The sequence below is a fragment of the Vombatus ursinus genome, unplaced genomic scaffold (genome assembly GCF_900497805.2).
Source record: "Vombatus ursinus unplaced genomic scaffold, bare-nosed wombat genome assembly UNPS02014768.1, whole genome shotgun sequence".
Lineage (NCBI taxonomy): Eukaryota > Metazoa > Chordata > Mammalia > Diprotodontia > Vombatidae > Vombatus > Vombatus ursinus.
Genome location: NW_020954546.1, coordinates 21,527,904 through 21,550,702, shown reverse-complemented (window position 1 = coordinate 21,550,702; position 22,799 = coordinate 21,527,904). Strand labels below are relative to the sequence as shown.

At 48.0% G+C, this 22,799-nt stretch overlaps 1 protein-coding gene across 7 annotated transcripts in view; it reads left to right on the top strand.

The window, feature by feature from the left end:
- RAP1GAP2 (RAP1 GTPase activating protein 2) overlaps window positions 1-22,799 on the top strand; it is a 229,613-nt gene that overhangs the window by 199,937 nt on the left and 6,877 nt on the right. For 4 of the 7 annotated variants that reach the window (XM_027861779.1, XM_027861784.1, XM_027861785.1 and 1 more), the window contains 7 exons: window positions 1,081-1,215; window positions 10,721-10,858; window positions 11,257-11,375; window positions 13,051-13,164; window positions 13,361-13,478; window positions 16,345-16,471; window positions 20,300-20,376. In XM_027861779.1, the coding sequence (XP_027717580.1) occupies window positions 1,081-1,215; window positions 10,721-10,858; window positions 11,257-11,375; window positions 13,051-13,164; window positions 13,361-13,478; window positions 16,345-16,471; window positions 20,300-20,376 (828 nt within the window). Of the gene's footprint in view, window positions 1-1,080; window positions 1,216-10,720; window positions 10,859-11,256; window positions 11,376-13,050; window positions 13,165-13,360; window positions 13,479-16,344; window positions 16,472-20,299; window positions 20,377-22,527; window positions 22,567-22,799 lie in introns of all 7 variants that reach the window. The other 3 variants (XR_003569048.1, XM_027861780.1, XM_027861781.1) reach the window with 3 other exon arrangements.

Below are 22,799 nucleotides of genomic sequence, written 5' to 3'. Positions count from 1 at the left end.
CTGCCTCAATGTCCTTATCTGTAAAATGAGCTGGAGAAGGCAATGGCAAACTACTCCAGTATCTTTGCCAAGAAAACTCCAAAAGGGGTCACAGAGAATGACTGAAGAACAAGCTGTAGTGTAACTCTGGAGTAGTCACTCTCTTTGAAACTCGGTTTCCTCATCTATAAAATGGGAATGATATAATAGTAGCTACTTCAACAGGGTTGTTTTGAGTTAATATGTGTAAAATACTCTGAATCTTAAAGTGTTGTATAAATGGTGGCTATTGCTAACAATTAAAACCATCCCAAAGTAGAATGGACTACCACAGGAGGTAGCTGGCCCCTGCTCACTAAAGGTCTTCTGGAGGACCTGAATGAACCTGGATGACCCCTTGTCCAGTCTATTGCGTGAGTTGATGAGGGGGATTCTGACCAGGACTAGGTCGAACTTGATGATCTTCCAATTCTGGGATTCCATGAAGGGGAAGTGAGGAAGTGAGGACACTAGGCTTGTATGACTTGTTATTGTTCCTTTAATGAGGATGAAAGAAAAGAGAAAGGGGCAGCGAGGTGGCACAGAGGATAGAGCGCCGGCCCTGGAGTCAGGAGGACCTGAGTTCAAATGTGACCTCAGACACATAATACTCACTAGCTGTGTGACCCTGGGCAAGTTACCTAACTCCATTGCCTAACCCTAAAATAAAATTAAAGAGAGAGAGAGAGAGAAATGGGATGAAGTATGGAGAAGAGAAGGGCTGATACCTGTCATGGAGCGTGGAACGCTGTTCTGAATGGGGAAGAGGGGTTAGCTTGATCCTGCCTGAGCCCAGGAGGGTGATGGAGGGAAGTCACAAAGAGGAAGGTTTAGGCTCGGTGTCGCTGCTGACAGCTGGAGCCATCTCGAGGTGGAATGAGGGTGATGAGGGTTCTCCTCATTGGAGGTCCTTAAGCAACAAGCCAGATGAGCACCTGTCCAGCCAGTTGTGGCAGAGATTCCTGCTCAGGTCTGCTCTGATGCCTTCTGCGATCAGAGCCCCTGGGAGTGGTGGGTAAACCAGACCCAGCTGACACAGCTCTACTCATTTTGCTCTTTCAGGACCGGACGCGGGCAGCCCTGCTGGACAATCTCCATGATGACCTGCACACCCACACTCAGGCTATGCTGGGGCTGGGACCCGAGGAAGACAAGTTTGAGAACGGGGGCCATGGGGGATTCCTGGAGTCTTTCAAGGTAAAGAAACATGAAAGCAGGGCTTTGGGCGGGGCGGGGGGGAAGGAGAGGACTGACCAAAAGGCCTGATTGAAGATGGCCAGTCTGCTTCAGACCCAGTCCCTGGATGACAGCCAGGCTTAGTCTGATCAGCGAGGCAGCAGGTGTACTAGTAGGGGGCAGTAGACTTGAGATGGGGGGGAGTAGCTGGAGCAGAAGAATGCCTCCCAAATCTGTTTCTCTGCCCCTTATGGAATCTCTGACCATCGAAATTAAAATCCAGCAGACATCTAGCAAGTATCTTCTGTGTGTATAGAACACTGCACTGGGTCCCAGGGATAGAAAGATACAAAATAACTCAGCCCTTGCCCCGGTGGCCAGGGAGGGAGCAGGAGCTAGAGATGTTGTATAGGTGTAAAGGATAGCGCTTGGCGAGGGATGGAGTATGACAGGGAGGAGACCTGAGTGGCAAGGAGGATGGTGACACCCTCTACCACCTCTCCTCCTGGCTCAGGTGCCAGGGACAGCAGGCAGGAACCCATATTTAGCCTTAAGAGTAGAGGCTGGGGAGGGGGGAGTCAGCAAAACCAAACACCAGAGGTTGCTGTGTCAGTCATTAAACAAGCATTTATGAAGTGGTTGCCATATTCTAGGCATTGTTAAGTGCTGGGGATACAAAGAAAGACACAAATAGTCCCTGCCCTCAAGGAGCTTACATTCTAATAGGTGAGCATCTAGGTGCTGGCCTCGCTCTCTGGTTGGGGAAGGTTGTGGAAAGGTTAACTTCGGGGGTTATCTGCAGCCAGTGGGATGGCATTCTTATTCAGTTGATTCCTCCTTTGATAGCATACCAGGCTAGGCCAGGGGACATTCTCCCAGGGACAATCTCCACCCCCACTCCATCCCCTCTCCCCAGACTCCTTGGCCAGCAGATAGCATTGTTTCTTTGGTCCCCAGTCAGGGCACATGGCCCAGATTCATCCAAAGACAGGGCTATGGAAGGGTGAGCAACACATTGCTAAGGCTGGTGGGAGGGTCCTCAGGGGTCTGCTTAAGCGCTGATGGAAGGCTACTGGCCGAGTGAAAAGCTGAGTGATGGAGAGAAGGCAGAGCCTGTTAGGGAAAATCAGAAGAAGGAGAGCAGGGGAAAAAATGGTGGGGAGGGGCTAGGACAAGACCCCTATTGAGGAGGAGAGACGAGTGAAATAGTTTAGATGAGGAAATGGTCTGGGATTCTAGGAAAGACAGAGAAATCGAAGCTGGAGGCACAAAGGAGAGTGAGATTCCCAGAGCATACTGAGGTCATCTCACCCACCTACCTTCTTCAAGAAGGGCAGCCCACAAATTGTGCTTTATGATTGAATGTTGAGACCATTCCTAAAGAGGTCTAGGGAAGGAGATACCACCAACTTTCTTGTTCACCTGCTTTAGTGTCTTATCCCGAGAAGCTGGGAAAGTCTTACTCCACTCTGCTGGAAATCCCTCCCACTGAAGTCTGACATCATGTTCTTGCTTCAATGTCCCCTTCCTTGTTTTTTTATACCCATCTCTGTGGTAATGCCAAGGACATCTGGCCGAGTGTCATACCCCGTCAGATCCTCTTCTTCTAGCTGCAGAACCCAAACTTCCTTTCCTACCATAGAGATGTTGGGACCCGTCCCCTTAGCCACCTCTCTGGTCCCACTCCCATTGCTCTCAGCTAAGGACACAGGCCTGGGCACAAGACAGAGCCAGAGGAGCACAGAATCAAAATGAGACGTTGCTTGTGGCATTAAGATTCTCTGTTCTGTTTCTGCCAAAGCCAGTTGGTGGAGTTTGTTGGAGGAGCTGGGGTTGTAGGTCTGACCCCCTAAGCACCAGCCAGTTCACAGGACCTTGGAGCAGCAGATGGTTCCAAGCAGTGGCATCTTCCCAGCTGCCTCTAGCCCGGACGCCTGTCACAGGTGCCGATCCCTCATTGCCCCTCCCCTCCCCTCCCTGATTTCTTTGAGAGATATGAGGTGCCCTAGGCATGATAGGATTTAGAGCCAGAAGGGACTGCAAAGATTATATAGTCCAATGCCTTCATTTTACAGCGGAGGAAACTGAGGTCCAGAAAGGGAAAGTGACTTGGCCAAGGAAGAATGGAGTTACTTCGGGGGGGAAAAAAAAAGAATGTAGAGGTAGGTCATCTAGAATAACCCCCATCATTTAAGGATTTAGGAGAGGGAAAGTGACTTGGCCAAGGTCACGCAGAGAGTTGCTAGCAGGGCTGGGATGCAGACCCAAATTGTCCAGTACTCACTCACTTAGTCATCGGAGATGAGCTCCTCCCAGATCTGCTGGAATCCGATGGCTGTTCCACTGGTCTGAACCTGACCCCTGCTGGCTGAAAACAGAGCCAACCCGTATCAGTCCTCTTAGAATCCCCTGTGGCCTCACTAGACAAGGACACAGCCGCGGCAGCTCCAACCGCTGCCCTTCCCCCTCTTCTTCCACCCCTGTGGAAATAGCTAATGACGAAGTCCTGATGGTTCAGTCTGCTGTGGGGTGGGCCCGTTAGTCTGCAAGCGTCCACGAAGCCATTACTACAGGCCAGGCTCTGTGCAGGGCACCGGGGATGCACCAATCTCTGCCCTCAGGGAGGTTACATTCTATCAGGGGAAACAATGTGTGTAAATATAAGGAAAGAGAAAAATACAAAGTAAACTTAAAAGCACCAGTGGGAAAATTTTCTTGTAGAAAGGGGAACTTTAGCTGAATTTTGAGGAAAGTGAGACATTCTAATATGTAGAGATACATTCTAGGCATGGGATATGGTGTGTACAAGGCACGGGATGGGAGATGGGAGAAAAGTCATGTACTAGGAACAGTATAGAGGCCAGTTTGGCTGGACTATAATGTTTGTGAAGGAGGTCAATGTGCAACAAGGAGGCCAGGTTGGGCCAGACTTTAAAGATCTTTAAATACCAGACAGAAGGTCAAGTGCTCTGTCCTATATACAGTAGGATTTATTAAACAGGACAGTGAGTTAGAGTTGTTGTCATTGTGAAGGTGAGAGATGATAAGTGCATGAACTAGGCTGTATGAGGGGAGAGAAAGGGTTGTGAGAAAGATGGGGTTAGAATCAACAAGGTTTGGCAACTGATTGGCTCGGGGTGGGGGAGGTGCTATGAAGGAGACTGACCAGTCAAGAAGGTCTTTGGAGTTGGGGACCTACGTGACAAAGGATGGTGGTGCCCTGAGAGAACTAGAGAAATTAAGGTGGGTGTGGAGGAAAAGGTCATGAATTCTGTTTTAGTCATGTGAACTTTGACATCCAGTTCAAAATGTCCAGTAGGCAGTTGATGATGGAAGACTAGAGGTCACTAAGAGAGATTAGGGCTGAATGTGTAGATCTGAAAGTCAGATAGTAAGTGTTTAGTAAATGCTTTTCATTCATCTGCACAGAGATAGTAACTGAATCCATGGGAATTGATGAGCTTACTGAGAAATAGGAGAGAGAGAGACAGAGACAGACAGAGGAAAGAGAGAGAGAGACAGAGAGACAGAGACAGAGACAAAGAGAGAGACAGAGAGAGAGACAGACAGAGAGAGAGAGAGAGACAGAGAGAGAGAGAGAGAGAGAGAGATTGAGAGAGAGGCAACCCTGAACAGACCTTAGGACACACCAAGAGTTAGGGGGCAGAATGTGGCTGATGATCCCACAAGGGGCCTGAAGGAGTAGAAGAACCAGGAATAAACAGTATCTAGAAAACCCAGAGGGGAGAGAATACCTAGGAAGAGATGTTCACCAGTATAGGCTTCACAGAAGCCAAGAAGGATGAAGACTGAGACAAGCCGATTAGAATCAAGAGAGCAGTGGTAACTTTGGAGAGGGCAACGTCAGTTGAGTGATATCGGAACAAGATTGCAAGGAGCCAGAAAGTGAGCAGAGAGGAGAGGAAGTAGAGACAATTTGGGTAGACAGCTTTTTTTTTTTTAGGGGTTTGTCTATAAAAGGGAGAAGAGATATGGGACGATAGCTTGAGCATGTGGTCAAGAAGAAATTTTTTAAGGAAGAGGGAGATCTAGTTATGTTTCTAGAAGAAGAGAAGGGGATGAAGGAGATCTACTTATATTCTAGAACAAGGGAAGGAGCGGATAGAGAAGGAGGGATAGAAGTTGAGGGAGATAAAGGTGATTGCAGGGGTCAGCTCCCAGAGGAGTCAGGCAGGGGTGGGGTCAAAGGTGCACGTAGGGAGGGCCACTTCTGCATCAAAGGCTGGCACAAAGGAGGAAAGAATAGGGGATGGATTTCCTCAGTGATTTGAATTCACAGGGTCAAGGAGGTCAAAAATGTGGGTTTGATCCCGAGATAGTAACATGTACAGAAAAAGTCCCTAGGCTGCCCCTCATCCCTGGCCAGACAGCTTCAAGTTGAGTGCTTGTGGGTCATAAGGGAGACCAGACACTCGGGTTTTTGTCACTACCAATATGATGTGAACCTCTTTGCTTCCATGGTGACCCATAACTGCAGTGTCCAAGAAACAGGATTCTGACTTTACACTTTTGTTTAGTGACTCCAGAAATCCTAATAAAAGAAACATGGGCTGACAGTGAGAAGGAAGAATCAGGTTTCTGTCTCCTAGTCTCTCTATCCCTTTTCTCCTTTCCTTCCTCCCTTACTTTTTCTCTTTTTTCTGTCTATCATCCTCAGTTTCTCCTCTTTCTTAGGCTTCCTAGGAGAACCTGGGAGTCATTGGCTGTCTATACTGCACAGAAATATCTGATTGAGAATGGAAAAAACAGGTGAAATTGCGCCATTAGTCAACAAGTGTTGGTTAAGTTTCAAGGCAGCCATAGCATACAGGGAGAAAACCAGCCTTGGAGTCTGGAAGAGCTGGGTTTGAATTCTGACTCTGACTCTGAGCACAGCACTTAATCTCTCAGTGTTCCAGGGAAATTTCTAAGACTATAAATTGCAAAGCTGATGCAGGTCTTCACCAGGAATTCCCTACATAGATGAAATCACAGATATAGTCCAATGTGCCAGGCACTGTGCTGGGGAGACAAGGTCAAAAATGAAACAATCCTTGACTTCAAGGAAGTTACATTCTATCAGGGGAAACAATACAATATAAGACAATACAAGTAAATACAAATATACGCAGTATATATATTATAAATGTGCATTTATAAATAGATATGTATACATATATATGTAAATGCAAATATGTACACACTAAATGCAAAATAATGGAGGGGGGCACTACCAACGGGAGGGATCCTGAAAGACCTCATAGTTGTGGTGGACCTTGAACTGACCTTTGGAAGGAGCTCGGGCTTTGAAGAGGCAGAAGTGAGAAGGGAGGGTGCTCCAGACACGAGAGATGGCCCGTATGGGATGGGAGATGGAATGTCTTAAATAAGGAATAAGAAGTAAGTAAATAAGTAGGCTGGAACACAGAATGTATAAAGAAATGGTGAGTTCTGTTTTGGACGTGTTCAATTTGAATCGTGTACAAGAGGACCAGTTGGAAGTATCTAATAGACAGCTGATGACCCAAGAGTGGGCTTGAGAGATTGGAGCAGGATACATAGATCTGGGAGTTAGTTTGCCTAGAGATACATCTACATTGAATCCATGGAAGCTAAGGACATCTCAGAAAGTGCACGTGTGGAGAAAAGAGGAGGCACAGGGCAGAGCCTTGTTGCCTCGGTTTAGTGACTTGTTTAGCCTAACTGTCTTCCCAAATCAGGTTATTGTTCCATGGACTGGGAAGTATCCCTGTTGCTTCTTTCTTTCTCTCTTCCCTATTGACAAGAGAATTATCTCCCCACCCACCCACCCACCCAGGTCACTGGGCAAGTTCTTTCATTTCTCTGAACTGGAAAAGGACAGGGCTGGACTAAGTGGTCTCAAAGATCCTTTCCCAGCTCTGAAATTCTGAGTCTCTGAGCCCAATGTTCTGTCTCTGATAGAGAAGTCATGCAGTATAATAGGACATGGAACCTGGAGTCAGCAAGACCTTGGTTGAAATCCCACCTCAGATCCTTATTACCTTTGTTACTTTGGACAAGTCACTTAACCTGTGTGTCTCATTTTACTCATCTATAAAACAAGAGGGTTGGACTCAATGGTTTCTAAGGTCCATTAAGCTCCAGGTCTATGATTCTCTGAGGCAACACTGAAGGTTTAATGGGAGGGCAAGATTAGCTTCCCTGGCATCAATATCCACGGCCCCAAGCACCTGAAGTTTCTCTTAATAGCCCATCCAGAAGTGTTGGTCAACTTTGGTGGCAGCCTCTTCCTAATTCCAGCTTGGACCACCTGCTTAGTTAGGAGCCCTTTCAGTTAGGGAGGCTCTGTGATATGGACGAAAGAGCTTGTAGTTAGAATCAGAGGACTTGCGTTCAAGTTTTTTCTCTGCCACTGACTCCTTTGTAACTTTACACCTCCGTGCCTCAGTTTCCTTACTTATAAAATGAAGAGGTTGGATTAAATGAGCTAAAAAGCCCCTTCCAGCCGTAAATCTGTGATCCTATGATTTTTTTTTTAATGGACACTTGTGTGATGTGTCCTAGAGGCTTCACAGCAGCATCCAGAGAAATTCACCATCTTGATAAGGGCATCTCTGCTCCAGCTCCCCCTTCTACCCTCCCCCCACAGCCCTTCTCCATTTTGCAAAGTGTATGGTTTTGTCATCTTTTGGTGAGGCGACCAATAGGACATGGCCGTTTTAATGACATTTCAGGCGACTGTTGCTAGGAGACCTAATTCAATGCGTCTCTGGTGGTGAGTCTCCGGCTTGGCATCTGAGAGAAGGGTGCACGGCCAGGGGAGGGTGTCGATTCTTTATGCTCGGTCTGGAAGGAAACTTGGCTCCAGAGAATGAGTGCTCTCTCTGTGAATGACCCTGTTCCCTCCATTAATCCACTTAATTGGCTGAAGCCGGAAGACAAGGCACAAGCCTTCTCCATGATGGCTTTCTAGGAAGGGAGAATTTCTGAACCTGAGAGACCTCAGTGAAGGTAGAATTTTTCATATGCCTGGTTAAGAAGACCCTCTGGGTCCCTATTGCCTCTAGAATCAACCATAAACCCCTTATTCTGGCATTCAAAGCCTTTCACAACCTAACTCCATTGATGGGGTATTTGGCAACGTTCAGCACACTTTAAGGTGAGCTGGGAAGCCTGCCCTCGATGATCCAATGGCTGCCATAACCATACAAACGTGTTTGTGCCCATGGGAACCTAGTTCTGGAGCTGGAAGCAACCTTAGAGGCTATCTGGCCCAATACCCTCGTTTTACAGATGGGGAAACTGAGGCCAGGGAGATAAAGAGACTTCAAATCCTAAAATCCAGTGATGGAAGTAACCTTAGAAGCCATCTAGTCCAATGCCCTCATTTTACAGATGGGGAAACCGAGGCCAAGGGACTTGCCTAAGGTCACACAGCTAGTAAATAGCACATATATCCCTCCCATATGTATACATACATGTACATGTGGGAACAAGGCAATAATAATAATAGCTAGCTTTTATATAGCACTTTAAGGTTTGTAAAGTACCCAAATGAGCTATCTCATCTGATTCTCATAACAACTCTGTGATGAAGATATTGTTATCTCCATTATACGGTTAAAGAAACTGAGACCCATATAGGTTAAGTGACTTGCCCAGCGTCAGTCACACAGCTAGTAAGTGTCTGACGTAGAATTCAAACTCAGGTGGAAAACTGGGTGAAAATGTGGGTGAGTCAGCACAACCACTGCTCAACAACTTATATGTAGTCTTGGAGAATTCCTAGCTCACCAACAGGTTAAGTGACTTCCCCAGGGTCACACAGGCAGGACTTTAACCCAGGTTTCCTGGCTTCAAGGCCAACTCTCTATCCACTTCACCAGGCTGCCTCTCAGGCCAGGATTATTATATCCATATTATGGATGGAGAAACTCAGGTAAAGTAATTATTTACCCATGATCACATTCCTAATATGTGCCTGAGGTTGGGATCCCAACCCAGGGCTCCTGACTACCAGTCCAGCAGCATTAGACTCTTCAATATTTAATGAATTAATTGGAGAATTTTGAAGTTGGAAGGGACTTTAGAAATGACAAAAGTCAACCTCATAAGGAAGGCAGTCCCTGCCCATTATCAGACAGCTCTCATTATTAGGAAATCGGTCCTTACATTTGGCTGATCGAGATCATGGAATCCTCAGTCTAGCTGGAGAAGGGAACCTAGAGGTCTTCTAGTCCAACCCCCTCATTTTACAGATGAAGAAACTGAGGCCCAGAGAGGTTAAATGAGTTGTTCTAAGTCTCACAGCTAGGAAGTGGCCAAACTGGGATTGGATCTGAGTCCTCTGGCATCGTCTCTCTTTCTTCTGAACCATTCTGGCCTCCCTGTGACTTCCAACCATTGGCTAGAAATTCTCCTTGGTTCTCAGGACTACAAAGTTAATCTACTCCTCTTTGTACAAACAGCCCTTCAGATATTTAGAGCCAATTCTCATATTGCCCATCAGATCTTCTCTCCCCTCACTTCCTCAACCAGTCCTCAGTAACTGAGGCTAAAGTCCCGATGCTGCAGGGTTGTACATTTAGAGCTGGCAGGAACCTTAGGGATCATCATTTTACAGATGAGGAAACCAGAGCCCAAAGAGGTGAGTGGTTTGCCCAAGGACACCCAGGTAGAAGCAACAGAGCCAGCATTGAATTCAGGGCTTGTGACTCCACAATTCACCAATTCAGCAAGCACTTATGAAGTGCCAACTGTTTGCCAAGCACTGTTCTATGTGCTGAGGATCCAATAGCATAGCTGAAACAGTCCTGTCCTCAAGGAGCTTGTACCCTATTGAGGGAAAACAACAGAGACCTATATAAGCAAACAAAAACTCTATACAATGTGTTTCCAGAGGTGTGGGCACAGGTCTCATAGGAAGGGCAGTTTGTGGCCAAAGTTCCAGAGGGTGCAAGGATATGACAGAAAGAGGATTGAGTCTGAAGACCTGGGTTCAAATCTTGGCTCTTCTGCTGACTGTCTATGTGACCTTGGGCAAGTCACAGTCTCTCTGGGCTGCAGTTTTCCCATCTGTAAAATGAGCGGCCAACTCTAGGTCTGTGATTCTAAGAAAGGGATCAGGACCCAAAAGGGATGGGAGTCACACGGATGGTTCTGGGGGAGGAATAAGCGGTGCTTAGAGCTTGAGTTTAGGCGGCTAAAGTCTCACCATCCCAGGAATCCTCCCAATGACCTCATTATACTCAAACTCTGCCCTGATCAATCAGTAACCAAGCAGTTTTTAGTTACTGAGCTTCAGGCTCTGTGTTGGGGATGCAAAGACAAGTGTTTCCATCGGCAGATATCGCACCTTGATTTAGTATACATACGTGTTTGCCTCCAAGGCATTGTATCATGTGCATGTCTGAGGCATGTATTGTGTGTGTTTGCACACATGTATGTGGACACATGTGCCAGGCATAGATGTATTCGAATCCAGATGAGAGGTATCCTAGAGTTGTCCCCAGGTGCCCCCTGGTGCCCATGCCCTTCTCTGCAGAGAGCCATCCGGGTGCGCAGCCACTCCATGGAGACCATGGTGGGGAGTCAGAAGAAACATCAAAGCGGAGGGATCCCAGGCAGCCTCAGCGGGGGCATCACACATAACAGCGTGGAAGTGACCAAGACCACCTTCTCGGTGAGTGCGGGGCTCTGGGAGGGAAGGAAGCAGGAAGGGAGGGAGAGAGAGAGGAAAGGAGAGGGGGAGGGAGGGAAGAAGGGAAAGAAGGAGGGAGGGAGGGAGAGAGGAAAGGGGAAAGGGAGGAAGGAAGAGAGGGAAGGGGAGAGAGAAGGAGGAGGGAGGGAGAGAGAAAGGGAAGGGGAGAGGGAGGGAGGGAGGGAGACAGGGAAGGGGAGGACGAGTGTTTGGCTAGGGGAGATCCATCTGGGGCAGGGGAGTGCTTGGGGAGAGGCGCAAGCCTAGGTGTTGGAGGAGGGGGGCGGGGAGGACAGCTCCTGCCTCAAAGACAGTGCACAGGACCTCGCCCCAGAAGGCATTTGGCACGTAATGTTTCACTTTGGGATTTTGTCCGGCAGCCTCCAGTGGCAGCAGCCACAGGGAAGAACCAGTCGAGGAGTCCCATCAAGCGGAGGTCAGGGCTGTTCCCCCGCCTGCACACGGGCTCCGAAGGCCAGGCTGATAGCCGGACACGATGGTAAATCCTGGGGCTCATGACTGCTCTTCTTTTGCTGTCCCATCCCCCAAAGTGCTCGGGCACGGGGGGGGGGGGGGTGGAGGTTGGAGGCAGCGAGGTATGTTGGAAATGGCATTCCTTACGGAGTCAGAGGACCTAGGTTCAAATCTAGCTTCTGATGTTTGCAACCCAGGTGACCGTGGGCAAGTTCCCCGGGTGTCTGAGGCCCTTCCACATTTGTGATCTGGGATCCCAGTCATGAGTCCATTAGAATCTCTCCATAGACTAAAGAGGATTTTTGTGTCCTGGACCCCTTGAGGAGTCTGATGAAGCTTAAGTACCCTTTCTCAGACAAAAAAAAAATGTTTTTAAATGCATAAAATGAAATAAATAAGATTAGAAAGGAAACCAAATATGTTAAAATACAGTTGTCAAAATATAAAACACACACCCACCCACAGGTTCCCAGATCCCTGGCTCATAAGAACCTCTGGCACAGACAGGTAAATGGGTATGACAGGTAAATGGGTATGACAGCTCCCTGTCCAAGCCATGCACCCAAATATGGCCTCTAGCCTCCTCTAGCCCAAAGTCAGATGTTTCTTTAGTTGAAGGGGCAGATCAGGCCGACTTACATATAAAAATTAGGACAAATGCCTTGTCTCCATTTAAAAATATGCCACCAAGAGACAGGGAAATCACAGGTCTTGGGTTCTAGTTCCAGCTCTAACACTGGCCAAATATCTTCACCTGTATAATGGGTATGGGATAGAGACTGGACGTAGAAGAGCATTTGGAACTCAAAATTTTTTTAAATGAATGTTAAAAAATAATAATAAATAACCCCGGCCAGGGCAGCTAGGTGGTAGAGTGGATAGAGCACTGGGCTTAGAATCAGGAAGACTCATCTTCCTGAGTTCAAATTTGGCCTCAGACACTTACTCACTATGTGACCCTGGGCAAGTCACTTCACCCTGTTTGCCTCAGTTTCCTATCTGTAAAATGGGAATAATTGTGCTGATGGTACCTACCTCACAGAGATGTCGAGAGGCCCAAATGCTATAATGCAAATCCTAAATTGCTATATAAGTAGCAGTTATACTACAGCCCATGGGGGCTTTGAGCCTGGGACCTTTCTTTCATTAGCACTGGAGTCCCGTCCCAGGGCCCTAAAACAGCTAGAGAAGAATGATGTGGGTCTGTGTAGGGCTCCTAAAAGGCTGTGAAGGTAGGGGTAAAGGGAGGCTTTCGTGGGCTCTGCTCTAAAGCTTCCCAAGGACCTGCTGGTAGAGAACGTTTCTCTGATCCCGAGGGGCAACCTTAATCTGAAGGCATAACTTGGTGACTGCTGCTTCCTCCTTCCCCCCTCTACCCCCACCACGAGTGAGAGGAAAAGCCAGATTTATGGATCATTAGCACTTGACTTAGATGGTGTAGGAGCTAAATGGCATACGTGACTTGGCATCAGGAAGACCCGAATTCAAATCCTGCCACAGAAGCTGACTGTATGTGTGACCTTGGGCAAGGCACTTAACCTGCCTCAGTTTCCTCATCTGTAAAATAGGGATGATGATAATAATAGAGTAAGAATGAAGTAAGATAAAGCATGTAAAGTCCTTTGTAAACCTTGAAATCCTATATGTAAAAGTTATTATTATTATTATTGTTATCTTTTCCCTCCTTCCTGTCTCCTCAGTGACAGTGTCTCTAGCACTCCCAAGACTCCAGATGGTGGCCATTCCTCTCAGGAAGTGAAATCAGAAACCTCGTCCAACCCCAGCTCTCCGGAAATTTGCCCCAACAAAGAGAAGTAAGCGGGAAGCCCTTCTCTGGAGGAGCTGGGCAGCGGGCTGTCAGAGAGGGCACAGGGAGGGGGGCCAGAGTCTCAGGATGGATCGGTGGAGCTGCCCTGGGCACTGTGCTCACCCGGTGACTGCAGGGAAGAGGGGCTCTGTGTGCTTGGGGGCAGGGGCTTCGTTCCCACCCCTTCTGCCTCTCTTCCCCAGGCCTTTTGTCAAGCTGAAGGAAAACGGCCGATCCAGCATCTCCCGGTCCTCATCCAGCACCAGCAGCTTCAGCAGCACAGCCGGGGAGAGCGAGGCCATGGAGGAATATGACATTGTGGTAGGCAGAGCCGCTACCCAGAGAGAACCCAGACTCTCACTCGTGGCTATCAGGGCTGAGATGTGGAAAGGCCTGGGCTGGGGCCCTCCACTGGCCCTTCCTCTTCTCTCCAACCTTGGGACTCACACACCCATCAATCAGCAAGCATTTATTAAACATCTACTATGGGTCAAGCACTATGCTGGCTTCTAGGAGTACAATGACAAAAGCCCTGCCTGCAACGATCTTATGTTCTGTTTAGGGAGATAGCCAGTCAATAAACACCTGTGCCCCAGGCATTGTGCCAGCTGAGAATACAAAGATAAAAGTGAGAAATTTCCTACTCTCAAGGAGCTTACCTTCTAAATAGAGATACATTCAATCAACAAGCACCTACTATGTGTCATATGACAAAAGTCCCTGTCTACAAGGAGCTTACATTCTAAATAGATATTCAACCAACAAGCACCTACTATGTGCTATATGACAAAAGTTCCTGCCCACAAGGAGCTTACGTTCTATTGGGGGATAGAGCACGTTCACAGATAAAGAAATACAGGATACATATCCCTGCAATACACTGGGGTGCTGACACAGGGCTGTCATAAGTAAAAGAATCAGAAAGGATGTCTTGAAGGAGGAAACCCCTGAGCTGAGCCTCAGAGGGGGCTCGAGGTCCCCGGAAGCAGAGCTGAGAAAGGACAGCATTCCAGGCAAAGGTGTAAAGTGGGAGATGGAATTCCCTGTACCAGGAGCAGGCAGGAGGTTAGTTTAACTGCAGCTAGAATGTGTGAGAGAGGATAATGTGAAAATGGCTTGTGAAGATGGACTGGAGTCATATTGTGAAGGGCTTTAAATGACAAACAGAATAGTGTAACTTGAAGGCAATGGGGAGCCACTGAAGGTTTTTGAGCAGAGGCATAACGTGGACAGACATGTACTTTCAAAATATCACTGGCACCTGTGCAGAGGAGAGAAGGGAGTCTGGATGCAAAGAGCCCAATTAGAAGGCTATTGCATTAGTCCAGATAAGAGACAGTGAAGGTAGTTTGGTGTGAGAAGAGAGAGATATAGGTATAGGAGATGCCAAGGAGGTGAAAGCCACAAGACTCAGTGACTAATTGGAAAAGGGATTGGGAGGAAATAGTGAGCAACACTGCCAGGTGGGAGGACTCCCAGAACATCATAGATGTTCTAAAGAGAGAGAGAAGCAAGGGACTGGAAATAAGTAACACCTACTATGTGCAAACCCAGCCCTAAGTCCTGTGAACTTGTGGTAACACCTACTGTGTGCTGACCCAGCCCTAAGTCCTGTGGACTTGTGGTAACACCTACTGTGTGCAAACCCAGCCCTAAGTCCTGTGGACTTGTGGTAACACCTACTGTGTGCAAACTCAGCCCTAGGTGCTGTGGACTTGTGGTTACACCTACTGTGTGCAAACTCAGCCCTGAGTCCTGTGGACTTGTTGTGGACTTGTGAAGAAGATCCAGGACCCTTCCAAGACATTGGCTGTTGTGTATGGACTGAATACGGTGGGGAAACAGAGGCAAGGAGGGCTCTGAACCCTGAATGAGATGAGGGAAGGAAGACTTTCTGGAGGGAGGAGGGAGACCTTGAGCCAGGTTTGAAGGAAGTCAGAGAGAGAAGACAGGAATCTGATATGTCAGGCAGGGAAAGTGATGCTAGCAGGCATTCAGGGGTTGGGTTGGCTGGATCATAGACCATAGATTTAAAACTGATGGGGAAATTAGAGGCCATATAGTCCCGGCCCCTAGGTGGTACCATCATGTATAGAGCGCCCGGCCCGAAGTCAGGAAGATTCATCTTCCTGAGTTCAAATCCCATCTCAGATACTTAGTAGCAAGTCATTTCACCCTGTTTGCCTCAGTTTCCTCATCTGTAAAATGAGCTGGAGAAGGAAATGGCAAACCACTCCAGTATTTCTGCACAATTGAATAACAAAGTCCAACCTACTCATTTTATAGGTGAGAAAGCTGAAGCCCAGAGAAGTTTAGTGGACTACCCAGGGTCACACAGCTAGTAAGTGTCAGAAGTGGGATCTGAACCCAGGTCTTCTGAGTCCAAATCCATTGTTCTTTCTTTTGTACTAACTGGGGGGAACCTGGTTAGGGAAGGCCTACCTCAACAACAAATTCTTCCCGTTCAGGCAGGGGAAGAAGGGATGCAGCTAATTTTTCTGGTTGAGTGGGAAGGGGCCTGACTCACCAGAGAGAGGACCTGGATTTGGATCTCGCCTCTACTACCCATATGATGTTGGGCAAATCATTTAACTTCTCCGGGCCTCAGTTTCCTCATTCATAAAAAGAGGGGGTGAGACCCCCTGGCCTCTGAGATTCCTGGCAGCTCAAAATCCGTGATTCTGTGACAATGGCAAAAGCAGTCTATTTTCATGGCTGGAATGGCGGGCTTGAAGCTAATCAATCCACAAGTGTTTATTAAACCCATACCATATGCTGGGCGCCAGGAATACAGGTAGCAGGGATGAGGCATTCGCTGCTCTCGAGAGGTCTCCATTCTGTTGACAGAAAGCGCCGACGCGTTTAACCGCTCCGTCCCTAGGCAGGGCTCTAAGCCTGTAAGCTGTATGCCGAGGGCTGGCCTGTATCGGTGAAGGGAGTTCGGTCCCTGGCCCTCACTGCTACGAGGAGTCAGGGGCTCTGCTCTCCTGGGATCTGGCTGGGGAGGGGATTGGCCGAGGCAGGTCAGGGAGGAGGTGGATGTCTCTAGACCCACCTGTATGGGAAGCTTCATCAGGACCAAGTTGGAGGAGTGGTTGGGGGAGGGGAGATATGATACGGGGCTTGGGGGTGAATGTAGAACACCATCCAGCTGTCCATCCTCTTACCCCGTCTCTCTCCCACCCAGAGCAGCCAGCCCTCCACAGCTTCACCCTTCAAGCAGGAAGTCTTTGTCTACAGCCCGTCCCTGAACATCGAGAGCCCCAGCCTAGTAGCAGCAGCAACCCCCGTTATCATGAGCCGGAGTCCGACAGGTCAGTGATGTCCAGGATGGGGTGGCCCAGGGTAGCCCGTCGGGAGACCCCCTTCACTGTGGCTGATAACATCTGCTCTTGTCCTGCCAGTGGCAGCCTGGTAGAGCAGGAGAGCGGGGCTTGGGTTGGAGCACAACTCTGAGATGGGGGGGTTCGGGGCAAACTGTGACTTCTGTGGCAGTCACTGTGTGACTATGGAATGCAGCAGTGGGCACCACTGCTTCCCTGTGGCTCCCACTGTCACCCTGATGGGCATTGTTAGGAGATCTCTGGTGGAGAGGGAGGCTCAGCCATAGAATCCGGTAGAGTTGGGCGGTGCAGTGGGGAAGTCTGCTTTATGTGGAATCAGAGGACTTGCCTTTGCCCGGTAGCTCGGTGGCTCAGCAGATAGAGCGCTGGGCCTGGAGCCAGGAAGAACTGAATTCAAATCTAGCCTCAGACCTTTACTAGCTGTGTGACCCTGAGCAAGTCACTTCACTCTGTTTGCTCAGTTGCCTCATCTGTAAAATGAGCCAGAGAAGAAAATGGCAAATGGCAAACCACTCTAGTATTGGATGTGACTCAACAGCAGTAACCAACATCTTGACTGAGTCTGCTAACTCCTCTGGATCTCAGTTTCCCCCTCTGCAAAAGGAGGAAGAGAGAGGGTGGATGGGCCACCTCCAAGGTCCCTTCCATCTCTAAATCCCACCTGAGGCAGTATGGAGAAATTACTTCATTCCTCTGGAACTCAGTTTCCTTTTCTGTAAAGTGAGGAAGTTGACCCAGCATGGTACCAGACACCCATAATCCCTAATACTAGGCAGGCTGAGGCTGCTGGGATCACTTGAGCTCCAGAGTTCTGAATTGTAATAGGGTGAATGTCAGTTGGACGTCTCCACTAAGGCTGGCACCAGTATGATAAGTCACCAGGAGCAAGGGGACACCGGGCTCCCCAAGGTCACATGTGGAGCAGGACAAAGCTTCCACACTTTTCAGTGGGATTAAGCCCAAGAGTGACCAGGGCAATACGAGCCTGGGTGAGATAGGAAGACCCAGTGTCGAAAACAAAACAAACAAAAAACCAAGATGGCGCTAGCGTCGGCAGCCTCTGAGATCCTTCCCTCTCTAGATCTGTGGTCCAATGCACCTAAATAATCCCGAGTCACCTTTGTCTCCAACCCTCACTCTTCCAGCTCTGACATCCCATGAGCGTCTGAGATTTCAGGTGTGGGAGAGTGCAAGGAAGCAGCCCCACCTCCTCCCTTGGCCCCTGCATTTTGTGGTTGTCCATCAACAGCGCTGCCCAGTTTGGTCGGTTAGACCACAGCACCACGGTGGTTGAGGTAGCAGGTCTGATGCCCATGTGGATCAGTGATTTTGTGCTGTTTCTCAGCCACAGATGGCATCCCCAGCTCCACCTAGCCTCCTCCTTAGTGAAGCATCCTATCCCAAACAAGGCAGAAGAATGCGGAGAGCTCAGGGTAGGCATCCTGTCGCTAGGGAGACAATGAGAGCAGACAGCTGTTTGATTGGCTGGGGAGTGGGTCATTGAATACAGAGAACTCGCCATCATTCTGGGGACCAACAGTGAAATGCTTAATTAGCTTTCATTCAACAAGCATTTACTAAGTCCCAGCTGACTACAAGGCATGGAGGACACAGACAAAAACAGCAAAGTCTGCCTGCCTTTGAGGAGTTTACATTCTATGGGGCTTCTTGTACCATGGTTGACACATATACCCCATAGCACACTTCCTCTGCAGAGTATTTCCCAGTCCCTTCAATTGGCCATCCCTTCTAGCAGCTTGGCAAGAAATCAGCCATAATGTGATAATGACGATGATAATAGAATGGATGATAGAGTCTTCAAGTCCAACCCATGGACCATTGAATATGAATCTTCATGCAACACGTTCAACAGGAGAGCTCAAAGACCTCCAGTGAGTGTAAACAGCAAACATTGGTTCAGTGTTGAATGTGTGCCCAGCCAGGTACTAGATACCACGTGTAGGAGATGCCGAAAAGATGGAGCATTTGCCTTCTGTGAGCTCCCGGGCTAACTAGGAAAAATTAGGTAACAGTAGAGAGTAGTATGTGATGAATTGTGAGGTGAGGGTGATAAGTAATGTGTCAGGTGCTTTGCACGTCAGGAGAATTTTTGGCCAAGGTAACCAGGAAATTTCAGGGCCAATCAGGTCCCAAGTCACATGTGTAATCTCACTTTCAGAGTCATTTGCTTTTTAGGGTCTTGCTTGGACTCATCCCACTGAGGGCTGATGCTCCCAAGACTGAAGCATTTTCTGTTCAGTGTTGTACATGACAAGGGTCAGACAGTAAATACCTCAGTCATACCAGGAAGTCAGCCAAGGCTCAGAAGCACCTAGATAGATGAGGCATGCTAAGCTGTCTGGTGACAGTCTCAATTTTCCTTGCAACGCTTGAAAGACCAGGCCCCAAGACTGTGAGCTGAGTGCTGGTCCAGGTTGGCACTTACCCTTCCCTAGCCATGGGCAAACCAGGACCAAAAAATCCACTGACCCTCTCATCACCAACAACTGACTGGGTCATGGCTGGATACAGAGCTTTGGGCTATACACAGGTGAAGGTAAAGGGAAAAAGAAATAAGCATTTATATAGGGCCTACCTGGGCAGCGAGGGGGCACAGTAGATAAAGCGCCAGGCCTGCAGTCAGGAAGATCTGAGTTCAAATCCACCCTCAGACACTTCCTAGCTGTGTGACCCTGTGCACGTCACTTCACCCTGTTTGCCTGCATTTCCTCATTTGGGCTGGAGAAGGAAATGACGAACCACTCCAGTATCTTTGCCAAAAAAAAACAAAAACAAAAACAAAGAAAAGCACCCCAAAAAACCCACATGGGGTCATGAAGAGTCAGACATGACAGAAAAATTACTGAATAACAACATGTGCCTATTATGTGTCAGGCACTGTGCTAAGCACTTTTTATAAATATTATATTATTTGAGCTTGACAACACTGAGAGGTAGGTACCGTTATTGTCCCCATTTTATAGTTGAGGAAATTGAGGCAAATAGAGTTTTAGTAATTTGCCCAGGGTCCCACAGATAGTAATTGTGTGAGACAGCCCAATTCTCTGTCTACTCTGCCTACATGCAAAAATGCAACAGAAACATGAGACACACTCAAGGCTCTCAGAACATTTATGGGTGTCTTGTTGGGGAGCCAAAAACACATTTAAAAAAAGATGATGGAGACAAAGCAACAAATTTGTTCTCTGTCTCTGCTTCTTGGAACACTAAGCCCCCTTCAAAGCTCAGCTCAAGGACAACCTCCTACAAGAAGCCTTCCAGGATTCCCCTAGTTGTTATTATGCCACCTGGGATCCCATCACTGTGTATCTTTTTCATCTGTATCCTGTAGTCACATCTCTGTGAACATATGGTCCTTGAGGGCAGGAATTGTTTCACTTTTGTCTTCATACGCCCAGAGCCTAGCATAATACCTGGCATTTGTTGCTGTCCCTGCTTTTCAGTCCTGTCTGACTCTTTGTGACCCCCTTTGGGGTTTTCTTGGCAAAGATACTGGAGTGGTTTGCTGTTTCCTTCTCCAGCTCATTTTATGGATGAGGAAACTGAGGCAAACAGGGTGAAGTGACTTGCCCAGGGTCACACAGCTCCTAAGTGTCTGAAGCTAGATTTGAACTCAGGAAGATGAGTCTTCCTGACTCCAGGCCTGGCACTCTGTGCACTATGGTGACCCCTAGCTGCATCTCTGGTACTCAGTAAGTGCTTAATAAATGTTCATTGATTGACTGATTGATCAAAATGCCTCCCCTTCCTAATCTTTTCCCTGGCTGTTTCTCCTAGACTTGAAGAACAGGAACTCTCCGAGGTCCAATCTGAAGTTCCGCTTTGATAAGCTCAGCCACACCAGTTCCAGCTCGGTATGAAGGAGGCTCTGGAGTGTGGGGGTTGGGGTTCCTAGGGGTTGGGGGCCAGGGGAGCCTCAGAGAGCGTCTCATTCATGCAAGGAGTGTACGAGATCTGATTTGAGGGGTGCCTCTCAGGGTCTTTTGGGCCCGGAATGCCTGAAATGCAACCAGTCAAGGTTCATTGCTTTGACTCTTCAAGACTCAGGGTCATCAGGAGCCCCCTGGGAAAACTCCATACACTTACTGGCTGTGGCCGTATCAGTTATCAGCTGTCACTGTAGCTAGGACTAAGCCCGGCTGAGAGCGTTCCATATGAATGGGAGCAGGGGTAGAGGTCTAGAGATGAGGAGGCGAGCAAAAGCAAAATCTGCCCCTTTTTTCCAATTTGGAGATGTGCCCTGCCCTGGCAGAGAAGTCAGCGGAGTAGGAAGGAATGGGCTTGGAAGGCTGGGAGGAGGGAGGCCTCTACTGTCCAACTGGAGATCCTACAGCCCTTTCTTCTGTGTCAAAGCCTCCTAGTAAGACTATTTCTTTTGAGTCCCCGGTGGATCAGAGGCCCCCTCCCATATTCAAATGGAGAACCCACCTATCCATATACAAAATGCAAGACCAACTCCCTATGGTCTTCTAGAACATGGGTCCAACCTTTTCTGTATCGCTGACTCCTATGGCAGTCCCGTGAAGCCTATGGTTTTGTTGTTCAATTGTCTCAGTCCTGTCTAACTCTTCGTGATCCCCTTTGGGGTTTTCTTGACAAAGATACTGGAGTGGTTTGCCATTTCCTTCACCAGCTCATTTTATGGATGAGGAAACTGAGACAAACAGGGTTAAGGGACTTGCCCAGGGTCACACAGCTAGCAAGTGTCTGAGACCAGATTTGAACTCACGAAGGTGAGTCCAGCTCATTTTACAGGTGAGGAAACAGAGGCAAACAGGGTCAAGTGACTTGCCCAGGGTCATATAGCTAGTAAGTGTCTCAGCCCCACACATTATCTACAAAGCCACCTAGAAGTCTATGGACCCCTTCTGAAGCAACATTTTTAAATGCATAAAATAAAATACACAAGATTACTGAAGAAGCCGATCACACAGAAATATAGTTACCAAAATATTTTTAAAAACTAGAATTCCTGGATCCTGGGTTGAGCACCTGGAGGTTGGCTATCCCTTTATCTGCTTTGGGCCAAACTTCACTTTCAGGTAGTTGTTATTGCTGGTTAGCACCTGCTCATCGGTATAGCATAATGGATAGAGGAATGGACTTGACATTTTTAAAACCTGAGTTCAAATCTTGACTCATACTTACTAGCTGTGTGACCCTGGGCAAGTCACTAAGTCTCTCTATGTTTCTACATCAGTAAAATGGGGATAATAATAGCACCTGCCTCATAGGGCTGTTGTGATGACCAGATGAGACAATATATACTCTTTGCAAACCATAAAGAAATGTTAGCAATCATTATTCCATTGGTGTAGGTGAGGGTATTGTGGGTCTACCATGTGAGGTCCCCCTTGTAAAATTTTGCTTGATGCCCCCTGACAAGCTACCGAATTCTGTATGTATTTATTATCTTGTTCTGGACAGGTCACTTTATTTCCCTCAGCCTCAGTTTCCTCATTTGTAAAATGAAGGAATTGGATCCAATGATTCTAGATTTCTGATTTCTGATCTCCATTTACCCTTACTTTGATGCTCAGCCCATAACTCAGCAAAGATGAAAGTCTTTTTTGCCACTAAATACTTACCTATTTCCCATTAAACCAGAAAAATTTTGAGCTTCAGTCTGAGAAGTGACGTTGTCTGTTTCCAGCATTGCATAATGGAAAAAGAATGAGTGTGGCCAGTAAGTGGAAGTTTTCCCAAGGTCAAGTCTTCTTAACGGGATGCCATTATTTTTGAGCATCAAATACCCCATGCTTTAGAATGCTGGAAAGCCAATTCAAGGGCAAACAACCTTTCATTATCTGACATCGGGGGTCTCCTCGGGCCTCCCTTCTTGCCTCCTTCCCTCAGAGAAGTGTGTCAACAGCAGACCCTTTGTGCTATTCCCCTTTGTCTTTGCACAATGCCTGGCACACGGTGGGTGAGAAATGCTTTTTGTATTGCCAATCGATTGATTGATGATCATGTGAAGTCTTTGTTCTGATTTTATCCTGGAGCAGGGTCACTAGTGGGGAAGAGAAGCCCTTCACCTGACAAAGGGGAGTAGAGGGATAGTGCCCCTTGGAGCCCAGTGGGACAGGGCCTCTCTTTTCTGTCCCCTTTCTGACCTTCACATTGACTTTGTAAAGGCCATCCCGAAAAAGCCAGCCAGCTCTGGGCTCCGTCAGCCTGGGAAGTTTGGAGACAGGATTCAGTGGGCCAGAATCCAGATCCTCTTTTCCCTGAAGCTGCCAGGTTTGGGGCCAGGCCAGGGAGTAGACTGCATTTGGGT